Below are 12,994 nucleotides of genomic sequence, written 5' to 3' on the forward strand. Positions count from 1 at the left end.
TGGGATGTATGGTGATTCCCACCTCCAGGAAATACCCCTACTAACTTATATATACACACTTACAGGCACACTTATTCTGGCTGCCAGCTCTCTAAGCTTTCTGTTAGAATACATTTAACAATAAAAAATAAAAAGTTATTTTCGTAGTCTCAGTGGAGCCTCTTCACAAGGTTATCTCAAATCGTCTCTGACGAGACTGAGCTAAGTGTCTGTGAACCTTCAGCTCAAATCTGCTGCTGTTTATGCAAAATGTCTGCAGCCACTATTTGGTTAATGTATCCTCTTTTTCAGGTTAAGTGATCATGGAAACACAGAAAGGTGCCTTTAGCACCTTTTCATAAATCACTGATTTAAATAAATAAATAAATACATGATAACAACTAAGGTCATGGCTTGCTGTATGATACATCCTTTCCAAGACAGGATGTATCTTTTTGTTTAGGAAAATTCTGATTCAGACGTGTGTCCATGTGTTACGCCTGTACAATTTATGACTGCTGCTAGCAAGTTTGCTAGTGTTAGCATGTAGCTTAGCTGGGCTTCCTTTCAATCAACTTTCAACTTATTGCTCTAAAATACAAAACCAAAAAAATTATTGACACAGTGTGGTTAGCTGTCACAAAAATTCCCTTATGACGTGAGACACACAGAGGAGCGAGTTCTAATGCATTTATTTTCACTCTCGGTGAACGTCTATGTGAGTGCTTGTCAGAGCAATCCTGTTGGGCCTTTTTATACATTTCTCCCAACGTTATCCTGGGAACAGATATGTGTGTGTCGCTCTTACAGAGAAACAATTCAGCCACATGGTGTGCTACATGATGCTAACGATGCTTTGGATAACAGATAGCAGAAGAGTCAGAGAGAGAGATACAAGGACTTTGAGAAAGACTGATTAGCGGGACAAGGAAACTGACTGACAGAGAGAGCGATTCCTTTAGCTTACTGAATGTCGTGTTTTAAGTTCATAGAGTCTGTTATTGTTAAGCTGTCCCTTACTGAAGGAAATGCACTTATCACATTGCCACGGTAATTAAGTGATTTAGAAAATGATTAGAAAATTGTTCTACTTTATTTCAGTCTACTGTTAAGCCTTTTACACTGCTGGAATTATAGCTACTAGAACAAAGAACACACACCAAGAATACTTGTTCAACCATTTAATTAATTTAACCACAATCTACCTACAGATCTGCTTTTTATTCACTATTTTATTATCATCTGATAATGTCTCTGTTTGGAGTACGTGGCACTCAGAGGAATCCATCTGCCTTAAAGAAGAGTCACGTGATCCACGAAATGCCCCTTTTAGATTGGCTAGATTCTGACGACACAATCCTTTTTATGTGAACATGTAAGGGAAAACCTGGGTTTACTTTAACAAGCTGATAACCATCTTTATGTGGACAATGTTAGGGTAAGTGAATCCTGACAACAACAACATACCATAGGCATGTATGCTGTACTTGCTTTGTAGCACAGAGCCAAAGATTTATAATAACTAATGATTCAATGCAGGATTCAGGGTCACCTGATCCAGCCCTGATAAAGAAAGGGAGGAGCTAACAAGCCATGTGATAAATAGAAGAGACAATGATAGTGAGTGACAAACAGAGGTAACTGCATACCTGGAGATACTGGGGCTAAAAATGTTATAGCCATGGGCTGTCTACAGCTGACAGGGAAAATGTTGGACTTTTAAACCAGATGCAAGATAACATTACTAAAATGTACCCAGAGCTAAAATTAGCATTTTTGCATTGTATTATACGTGAGACCTATCGAGAGCTAACTTGAATAGGGGCTTCAAGAAGGCCAAACACTGGTATAAAGGGTATATGTTTTGATTAATATCATCTTATGTGTCGGATTAATTCTTGTTATGTTTCTGGAGAATTTCTAGTTCTTAGGCTTTGGTTCCCGTGCTTCCTCTGTTCTCCATGTCTGTGTCTGTCATGTGCTTGTTTTGTTTTGACATTCCCTGTTCTGCGTTCAGTCTCTGTCCTCATGTTTTCTCTGTGCCCGTCCTGGTTCCACGTTTCCTGTCTAGTCATCCCCGTCTTTATGTTCCCTCAGTATCATGTCAGCTTGTGTCTCTGAGTCTGGGTCTGTAAGTTAAGTCGGTGTGTTTCCTGTTTTACTTTGAAGGTCCGTGTCTTAAGTCAATGCATTCAGTTTTGCTTCCCTTGTCTCGTCCTGCCTGATTAGTCCCAGCTGTGTTTCCCTTCCGTTTCCCGTTTCCTGATTACTCCGCCGTGTATTTTAGTCCTCTGTCATCCCATGCTTGTTGTCAGAATACATTCAGAATGCATTTCTTTTAATACCGGTCTTTTCTGTGTAGGGTTAACAGATCTAATTTATTAGTGTGAGCTCGTTTAACTTATGTTCACTACTAACTCCCATGACTAGTTTTTTTTTTTTTCCCTTTTACAGGCAATCAAATGTTAACAAAATTACTTTTGGGTATAGTGACCCTTTAGGTTAGAGTACCTATATGTAGAGGAGGGGTCCAGGCCTCATCCAACACCCAGAAAACTCTCTGAAGTAGAAAAACAAACAAAAAAACTCCATCTACAGTATAAGAATTACTATAAAGAATCAAAATGAACAGTTTCTGCATCGGTGAGAAAAGGAAAATAGCAGCAGTTCCTCCTCTCAATGCCATCCTAATGCAATATAATACAAATGCATGTTCAAACAACATGTTCTCACTCCCACAGCGCAACATTTTACGCTAGGTGACAAATCGCCTGTATATTATGCTTCCGGGCACCCAACACGTCCCTATATACGAGATCGGAAGAATTAGGAAACATGAGAACCGTTTGGAATGAATCTACACATGTACGTTCGTTTTACTTAAATTGCTTTGGAAAACACTAACGTCATTAAAGTGCTGGTTAAGCTTAGGGATAAGCTTAGGGTTAAAGCTGAAATACATGTCCGGAAAGTGTATTACCCCAGGAGCGTCATTCTACTGGATTCCTTCCATAACATAAGATGGCGCATAGCATAAGAATGTGGAAGGTCACCTTTCGCGTTCCTCAGGATCCCCTCGGGACTTGACAAATCATCATTATATTACACCTCGGGAGTGAGAACAGGCTGTCGAATCACAATTAAAAACCAAATGCACCTACATTTGGTCACATAAGTCATAAGTCAAAACTCAAATCTACTGTATTATAGATTCAGCCTGTATCAGTATCTTTGTATTCAGTAGTAATCCATCCATCTCAGGAATTATTCCATGTCTGCAAGCCTATGCTGGTTTCAGGTACCCGTTACAGCTTTCTGTGAGATTTCTTGCAGACATTGAAATATACTTAAAAGGTTCATGACTCCAGCAAATCCAACCGTCTTCTTAATGAAGCCATTTCTTTTACTAATGACTCTTCTGTTTGCTGATGGAAAGACAAGCTCAGGCCATTTTTGATTTGTGTGTTTATTAAAGGTGACACACAAAAGCACAAATGTGTTTCTGTTGTCAGACTCGGTAGAAACTGATGACACTGCAATGAAATATGTGAACAGGTGCAGTGCAGTAGGTGTTGTGCGTTACACCACTTACACTTGTTGCATGTTAACAAGAATATGAAACCCAAAGGATCTCACCTAAGTCTATAATCTGGATTATCCTATAAGTAAAACAACCATTATGAACGGAATAATCTTTAATTGTGTGCAAAGGAATTCACTTACTACCTCAAAAAAAACAACAACAAACAAACAAACATCAGGGAACACTACAACCCAAAAGGAATGTAGACAACAGTCACTGCAATGCAGTATAGGCAGGTGCCCAGTTTCTTACCTGAACAATATCTTGGTATGTGAACTATGAGTATGTGCAGGGGAGTGTTGCAGGATTTCAACTGCAAGTCCTAGTTTCACAGGAGAGACCTGCTCTTCCACTTCCACTTCATGTCACAGGATAATCATGGACTAGATTATTCATTCAGTTTCATGCAGATGCTTCCAAGTTAATGCAACTGTTCAGAAATGTCCTCTCTTGAAATTCTTTGAATATTTTCTGAGTCTGTTTCTGCAGCAACAAGTAAACTCAAAAGAAAAAGACTAAAAATGAGACATCCTGAGCCAGAGTAAAAACTTTTCCTGCAGTCTTTTATGGCAAAAGTCTGTTTTATAAGTGAGGCAACATGAAAATAGTTTTGTGGCTCGCCAAAATAAACTGAAGGGCCCCTGTATGGTACAAACTTCACATTACCAGACCAGAAAGCTGTCCATAGTCTGACTGCACAGAAGCAAGTGTTTGGTAGTGAGCAGTTTTATATAAAAAAAAAAAAAAGTATTTTACAAAATATATGTTTTAACAATCATGATGTATATATTTTTCAATAATATTGCAAATACAGCATCAAAGAAAAAGTACTATTTTGATATACTTGTACACTTCCGTTCCTGTTGGGAATCCAAGTTTTCTCTATTTTCCTTCTTTAGGAATGCCTTTTTGAAAGCAACCCTTTGATTAAGATCATTTTTGATGACATTTCGGCAAACAGAAGATGTATCGACTGAAGGGCCAAATACATCTTTAAGGTCTTATGACTTTTCCTGTTACTTAAAGATGTGGGTTAAGATACTATTCAACTGCTATAGATATGTTTTAGGCCTTCCACTTGTTATTTTGTGAGGCATCGATAGGACGAGGCATAAAAACATTTATACAGTTTCTGTACCAGCGACTGAATACATGTAAATTCCAATGACAATGCAACACATGCTGTAACTTTACAGATGTGCTTTATTCTGTTTGGCACATAAAGCATTCCATCCTCAAAAGATTCAGTGAAAACTTGTCTTTTTTTTAAAAACATGGTATCTGATGAGCAATCAGGGAAATCTACTGGTCATCTCTAGATTTGTACTCAGTATACACTCACAGCCAGGATATCTGTATGGCGTCCTAAGTGGAAAAAAACTGAATGGTGCATCCCTAGATGTATGATTTTTTACATGTTTTTAAAATGGTTTTTAGAACCTTGAACATGACCTCTGAGACGATTACTGGGATTGTTATTATGATGACATGACAGTGTATAAGAGGAGAATGCCAGAAAGAAGGTCTTTCAGAGGTAAAGTTGGAGAGAGGTTCATTTAGATACCAGGTTTACGGTTTACCGTCTAGTGGAAAAATCCCAAAGTTCTTCCAGGACAACAAATGTTGAAACATTAACATGTCGGCTCATGTCATGCATGCTTTTACATGCATTCATGTAAACATGTAAACCCACATGAGCAAATGGACAAGCATCAAGTTTGTAGTTACAGCACATGGCTTTTACCAAGTCAGACTTCAGTAAACAGGTTTAAGAAACAAGTATAGTTAATAGTAAATACTGGGAGCATTGTGCTAAGAGGAATAACACTAAATTGAAGTCCAGTGTCTGCACTGAAGGTTTGGCAAGTCAGGAAATACCTGAAACAGTAACTCGCTGAAAGGCAGAAAAAAAACAATGGCCCATAGAGACAAAGGCAGAGTGAGTGGAGAGGAAGACGGCACGAGCGCATGCGTGTGGGTGTCTTTGACAGAAATACAAGTATTGTGAGAACACACACAGAGAAATGAAAATACGCCACAGCAACACAGTGCAGTACGTCAACTTGTACTGTACATTTCACCGCTGCATGTAGAGCTGTCAGAAGTATCAGGCTATAATGGCTGAAATGTACAACTGTATGAATATAATTCATGAGCATAACTGGTTTGCTCATTGCCTGTTTTTGTAGAACAATGGAAAATATAAAAGCATTTGCATGTTTACAAAAGCTAATTAACTTAAATAAATTAATGACAGAAAATACTTCATTGGTCATTTGTAAGAAATAATAGTCTCCTTGGGAGCCACATTAATAATATTTTAATGTGCAGCAGAGAAGCTTTGGAATCCCTGTGGTTTAAGAATTATTTGAGAAACATAGTCGTTCAGGTGCTGTCAAATAAAGTTACCAATAAAATTAAACATGGCAGCAACAGTTAGTGCCAACGTTACTCCATTCCACCCATAGCTGAAAGGTTTTGCTGCACTAAGAAATGCCACTCTCATTAGAGATGTTCTCTCTATCAGGCTTACATAACCTGAGAAATTGCTACAGATGGCTGACACTCATCATAAGCTCTTCTTGAACAACTGCATTTCAGCAAGTTTCATGGCTTGTAGAGCCAGTTTAACAGTTGCATGCCATCGTGACTTGATTACATAAGTAAAAAATAAAGGTCTTTTGTCCACAGTCCTTATGTTTACACTCACAACAGCCTTAAACAGACTTCCCTTGCAACTTCATCGACAAAATATTAACTTCTGTCTGTGCTTCAACTTCCCTGATTGAAAAGTAATATATAAATATACACTGTCGCTGTTTATTATTACTATTATTAAGTATCACACATAAACTTGTGGAAAGAATAAACAAGTAGTTTATGAATGAAGGTCATTTAACAAGCTTGTTGGTGTTATCAGATAACCATCAGCTAACAAGCTTGTGTTGACCTCCAGCTCCAAAACCACAGCATCTGCTAAAGTTGAGACGTCAGAATGTGGAGCTCAGAATCACCTGTGCCATCGCCATCTTTCATGTACAGGCCACAGTGCTCATTTGAGATTTAAATGAGCAGAAGCAGCACCAATGCAAACTCTATACACATCTTCATCAGTAGATGCAGGGTGGATTCATGTTGAGGATCCTCACTCATGACTAATGTTGAGTAAGTAACCAAGAGACAGTTTTTACAGTGAAAGACGTCCCACCCTCGAAATCTAAAGAGTACAACCCAAAGAAGGCTTCGACCTACACCCGTTTCCACGCCTTGGCTCGTGTGATTAAGTAGAGGATCAATAGGAGGACCATTGTCGCTCTTGGAGGGAAACTCCCACAGGGCTTAAATCTGGGACTCTCCACCATTTGACTCTAGAACTGAAGAAGCTTCTTGGATGAGACGTGAAACGTCTTCAAGGAACTTAAGGAAGCCCAGATGCTTTTTTCTTTCCAAGCTCCTTAGACTTTGTGCTTTTAGTTTTTATTCACTTGATGATCAGAGGCTGTGTATCAACCAGCATATAATGTCAAATCATATATAGTGTTCCAAGGTCATTTGGTGGAAACAATCCAAACTATGAAAACAGTAGTTAGTTGTTGGTCAGTTGTTCGGAGTAAACAACAGGTGGGTTTCCAGCTGAGAGCCTGAGCAGCAGCAGTTTCCTCTCTTTGTACAGAGCAGTGCATTCAGATCCAAAGGGTGGAAAAGTCCCACAGTTTCTCTCAGCTCTCTGAATATCTGAGGGATTGTGTAATGGCAGCTGGAGGCAGAGTGACACAGCATGAAGGATGGCAGGCTTACAGCAAAAACAGACTCTCCACAACACTACAGCAATGAAAGCCCCCTTAACTGCCACAATAAACTTTTATTACAGCTAATATAAAGTCCCGAATTATTTGTTACATATATGATTATTCGCCAACATTTGGCCAAATGACATATTTTGCTGATTAAGTAAATACCGACACTTCAGAAAACACAAATTAAAGCATATCTTAATAACCTCCTAAGTAAGTGTGGGGAACTGCTGAAAACTGCTTGACCATTACTTACAAGTGAATACAAAATGTTGCAGTTACCTTAGTCTGTAACCTTCACACCAGCAACACGTGTTCAAGCCAAAAGAAGTAGATTTAAGAGGATAAAGGGAAATCTTTGACATTTAGACCACATGCATATAATCACCAACTAAAAAGAGGGAGAGTGTGTAAATGAAATATCTAAAAACATCTTTTAAAGTTTACTTAGGAATTAAGAGGGGAGAGTTTGTTTTCTTTAACAATGGCTCATTTTCTCTCTCAGATTTATGAGTTCATTCAAACACACATACAGACATATCAGCTTTTGTGCTCTCAGACACAGCAACACAGCCTCTCCTCTGGTGTAGTTCATATACAGGCAGTTTGATCATCACTGAGGACTACGTTTTTCAAGTTTAGGTTTGTTGCTGAGGAAGGAACAACAACAACACACACACACATACACAGCTACAGTATATGGACAAAAATATTGGGCCACCTACACATTACACCTCCAGGAGCTGCTTGGCAATAAAAACCCACACCATGAACCTACCGGTGCATGTGCCTCAGCACTCGACAGTCCTGCTCTGTAACATTACGTGGTCAGCGACTTCGTGAAAGAGTTGCTGTGGTTCCTAATTGCTTCCATTAGGCAGTAATACCACTTACAGTGGCCCGTGAAAGCAGCTATTTCACTGAAATATATCTCATCTGTTAAAGTGCAAAGATTGATAAATTCAACTATATTTATAATCAGCATGAAAAACTGAAAAAGCTGATAACTGTCATAATGAAAAGACACAAAAGCAGCCTGATATCAGACAGAACTGTCAAGTAAATATCCCTGCATGTAGGGCTGGGCGATATGGCCTAAAATCCATATCGCGATATAATTTGAAGAACGTGCGGTAACGATATATATCACGATATATAAGCTCAGTTTTTGGCTTTCCCCATATTTCAAAAGTGCTTCATCTCTCTTGCTGTGACTGACGCCCGGCATAATTTGCAGATGATAATGGTTGTAGCCGCTGCAATGCTTTCGACCAAAACAGGCACAGCTTGATGACATCATCAACATGCGCTATCGCGATAGAGCGGTATAGTCAAAATCTCTATCGTTGGCCAAATTTATATCGTTTCTATCGTTTATATCGCCCACCCCTACCTGCATGTCTCCTGACACAGCAGCAGTAATGTTAGATGTGAAAAGTTGATCATTTTTTGAAAGCAATGCCAGCAATCAGAATGCAGGAAGCAAAGTTTCTGATGCTCCAAGTTTCTTGCAGACCCTCTGCCCTAAGCTCAAGTGAAGCATATGGTAGCCTATGACAATGTTAACCCTGAAATCTTTTACTATAGAGAGAATTACAGGTAAATTTACATCTAAGCACTGTAATGCTTGGAAATATTAACACTTGCAGTGTATTATGAAGTCCATAAAACTACCCCTCAGACTCCTAGTAGATGCAGTTTTCAGTTTTTAGTAGGTCCCTAATTAAATAAAGGCTTAAGTTCAATGACTTTTCCCCAAAATGAGGTCTGGAGAGATTTTCTTCCATGCTGGTTACAATTACTATGCACAAATTTACGCACCAATGTGATTGCATCAGAGAGCTGCAGACTATGCTTGTACATGAATGTAAGTAGGCGAGATATTTGATGTAATGGAATTTTCCTATACATTTGTATTCAGGATTTTTCAAGAGATTTGTCTCTGCCTTATAGTATAATGGCTCAAAGTATTGGATGAAGCCTAGCAGACTCCTGGGACAACTGTGAATCAATGCAGGGCCTAGATGACCTATAATTTTTGCCTCTGCATTTGCTTGTTTTTTCAGCTTTAGAGGTTGTATCTTGGTCAACTGTCAGAAAACACAAATTCAAAGAGAATCAATTTTGTAAACACAAGACTAGGAAAAGCAGCATATCGTTAAAAATAACAGGTTGCAAGAGTGTGGAACGTGGCACAACTTTTCTTCAAAACAGATTCATCTGCAGCTGATCAACTCATATTTTCAAGTCTGATTAACACTACAAAAAAAATAAATAACGAAAGATTGCTTCGCCCCCCCCCAAAAATAAACATAAAACTGAATTCATTTCAATGCTAAACATTTGATATTTCTAAGGCCACTGTAATAATTTAAGCTTAATAACCTGGAGAATAATGACACCAAACCAAACTGGAACTGAATGACAACACACCATGAATCAAACATTCAAGCCCCCTTTATCCTGTGTGAATCTGGGGTATGTGGGATGTAAGGTCTGGGGTTTTTCTGAGGGGCGGGTGGGGGGTGGTATCCCATATTCCTTCTCTACTCCCCTTTTTATAACTCCAATGTGTTAACATGCAGCACCAAGCAACACAGCCCTCTGCTAACAGTTTAACAACAAGAAGACATCGCTTTGGAGAATGATATAGTCAGAGTTAGAAATATGTTCAGACACAGTCAGAAAAAGGTCAAATTACATCAGTCAGAAAAACTGCTAGTGAGTGTCAAGGGACGGAGCTCCATCAAAACTGGACCTTTGTCAGCTTATGAATCATACACTATGTACTGCAGTAGGATCACTTCATCTAACCCAACCTTGGAAACTACTCACCAAATTGCCACGCTCCACCCTGTACACACATTTCACAGCTACATAACGATAGACAAGAATGCTCTGGCCATGAGAAATAGATCTAGAGTGTCACTGATCTTGACTGTTTTAAGCCTCCCCTCAGTAGCAGCCAGGAAAATCTGACAAGGCAAACGTGAAAGCACACGCTTCACCCCGAGACTGAGTGTACAAACAGCTTGTACAGACCATAAGCATAAACTCCAGAAGATAGAAAGTTCCCAGGGGATGTCATTAAATGAAGGTCTGAACACTGGCTTCCTAACATACAGAGCATTTCCACTCTGATATTATTAAGAACGGCAACAAAAATAAACACAGACTGCCCCAGTTGAACCCATTTTACAGCTGAGTACTGCAAACTGGTATCAGGTCCAAAATCAGTCCAAATTTTGTCACAGCATGGTGTCTTCTGGTATGCTTGTTAATCAGGAAATAGAGTGGGGCTGATTTAATAGCCGACTCCCCACATTGCATGTTGAAGTGGGAAAGAAAAGTCCAACTTGCCCTGAGTGTATTCATTTAAGTGTGTGTGAGACAAGGCACTTACTCATGGAATAAAGGGCTGTATGAATGTGTGTGTGACTAAGCGAACAAAGCTATTCTAAAAAGCACTCTGAAACTGCTCAGTTGGCTTTGAAAAGCACTATAAGTACCAGTCCCTCTGAAATAAACCATATTTGTGGTTAAAAAAACTTGAATTATGAAGCTCAGATTCGCTTTAATAAAAAAAAAAAAAAAAAAAAAAAAAAAAAACCTCCCTACAGCAGCCTGTATGATGAAGAAAGCATGAGGGAAGATGCTGCATGAAGGATTGCCTTCAAATCAGATTTCACTATTTACGCAACACACATCACCACATGTGCACCTGTCTGCTGTGCACGCATACACACAATAAAAGACAGGTAACATTAGTCCACACCCCTGGACACGCCCAAAAGAAAGAGAGAAAAAAGAAAGAAAGTTCGATCTCTCTGATTTTCCTTTTTCCTAGCAGTACTGGAAATACTGGAGTGACCTCCATGAGCCCCCCAGACTAACCAGGCGGAAGTGATAAATGCATGAACTAATGTTTTTGCCATGAAAAATACATGTAAAGTGTCCCCCGCCCCCCCTCCAGAGAGCTTATTGGGAGAGGGACAAAATGCCTGGTTAAAGATAACCAGGCATAACCAGACGGACAGCTTTGCGAGTAGCCTGATACTCGGCTCTCTGGAAAATCGACGGGAACTGTTTCCCACTCTAACTCACATTTTCACGTAAAAAAAGCTCAAACTGGCATTACAATTCAAATTAAAATCGCGCTTCTTATATTTATGCGCAAACTAACAGCTTCAAGCGCCTCGACTCCAAACACAGTGATGTGAAACGTCGCTCTAAACCCGACAGAAACAGCCCACTCTCTTCATCGGTGCTCAATGAAACGCGCTGAGGAGTGCGCTGCGCCCTCGTTGCGTCGCTCACCCAACGCATACCAAAATTTCAACCTCAAACTTTCTCGGTTATTTAATTTTTTTTTTACCTTTAATGTACTTGGATTTGTTTTCATCCAACAGGCTGGACGCGGAACCCCCCATGATGCTTCTGACAGGAGACGATCCGCAGGTAGTGTTCTGCACTCAGGTACTTACACCGTCACATCAGCTAGCAGGGCGTGCTCTCCTCCTCCTCCTGCCAGTGTGTCATTCAGTGACGCTCCGCCACTTAGGCCAGCCCCAATAGCGCCTGTGGTCTCCCTAATCATCCACCGTGACTTGTTGAATCACAGCTGTAAAAAGCTCTATTCAGTTCGGTTCATCAAACGACTAATAATGAATAAACAAATAATATTAATGTAACTGACCCTTTGGATTCAGGAGTGCTCTATCTAGACAAGGAGACAAGAGGGTAGAATGTAAAATATTTACTTCAAACATCAAACTTAGAAAGGGACAATCTTGTGATAGATTTATAAAAATACTAGAATTTTACCAACCCAAACTGTGCTGTCCCGGAGCTTGCGCAAACAGAATTGTGATGTGAATGCAATGTGGTGCCGAACACGTATTGCTTTTGCAAGAACAGCTATATAACATCTTTTTGTTTTTTATTTATTTATGGATTTTCTATTTCAGTTATTACATGTGCTATTAATCTCAGGCTCTCTTCCACAGCGTGTCTTTTATCCTGTATTCCTTCTCTCACCCTAACCGATCGCAGCAGATGGCCGCCTTTCCCTGAGCCTGGTTCTGCTGGAGGTTTCTTCCTGTTAAAAGGGAGTTTTTCCCTCCCACTGTCGCCAAAGTGCTTGCTCATAGGGGGTCATATGATTGTTGGGTTTTTCCTCTGTATGTATTATTGTAGGGTCTACCTTATAATATAAAGTGCCTTGAGGCGACTGTTGTTGTGATTTGGCGCTGTACAAATAAAATTGAATTGAATAAGCTTCGGTGGAAGCACAACCATCTTGGTTGATCAAAGAAACAAATAAATCACTCACATAAGCAATGCTAGTCTCGAGTGATTGAAAAGCAGGCAATTGAACTTGACATTTGACTTCTCATCCAAGATGCTTTTCACACACAGTAGCTAGGAAGAAACTACCCACAGAGACCGAAACCCTTTTCTGTATGACACTGTAAACCGGATTTTAAATGTTGAAAAGGTTGACATTTTAACGCTGAAATCTGCAGCGACTTACGGTAGTTACTTTTGGAGCCATGCATGGGAGGAATTGCAGTTTCTTAGTACTTCCATGGCTCTCGAGTTTGCGGTTACCGTTTTGCTGGTGACTAACAGACAAGCC

General features: G+C 39.7%; 1 protein-coding gene across 1 annotated transcript in view; it reads right to left on the bottom strand.

Annotated features, from left to right (window-relative positions):
• The window catches only part of LOC146555219 (protein Niban 1-like), a 28,713-nt gene extending 16,825 nt beyond the window's left edge, over positions 1 to 11,888 (bottom strand). Inside the window, exon 1 of the mRNA XM_085252452.1 lies at positions 11,732 to 11,888. Coding sequence (XP_085108578.1) covers positions 11,732 to 11,786 — 55 coding nt within the window. The 5' untranslated portion in view covers positions 11,787 to 11,888. The remainder of the gene's footprint in view (positions 1 to 11,731) is intronic.
• Positions 11,889 to 12,994: the final 1,106 nt, after the last annotated feature.

Source organism: Mchenga conophoros, linkage group LG17 (genome assembly GCF_057382185.1).
Source record: "Mchenga conophoros isolate Kocher_MC1m ecotype Shallow Benthic linkage group LG17, M_conophoros_male_GT1.1, whole genome shotgun sequence".
NCBI classification, from domain to species: Eukaryota; Metazoa; Chordata; class Actinopteri; order Cichliformes; family Cichlidae; genus Mchenga; species Mchenga conophoros.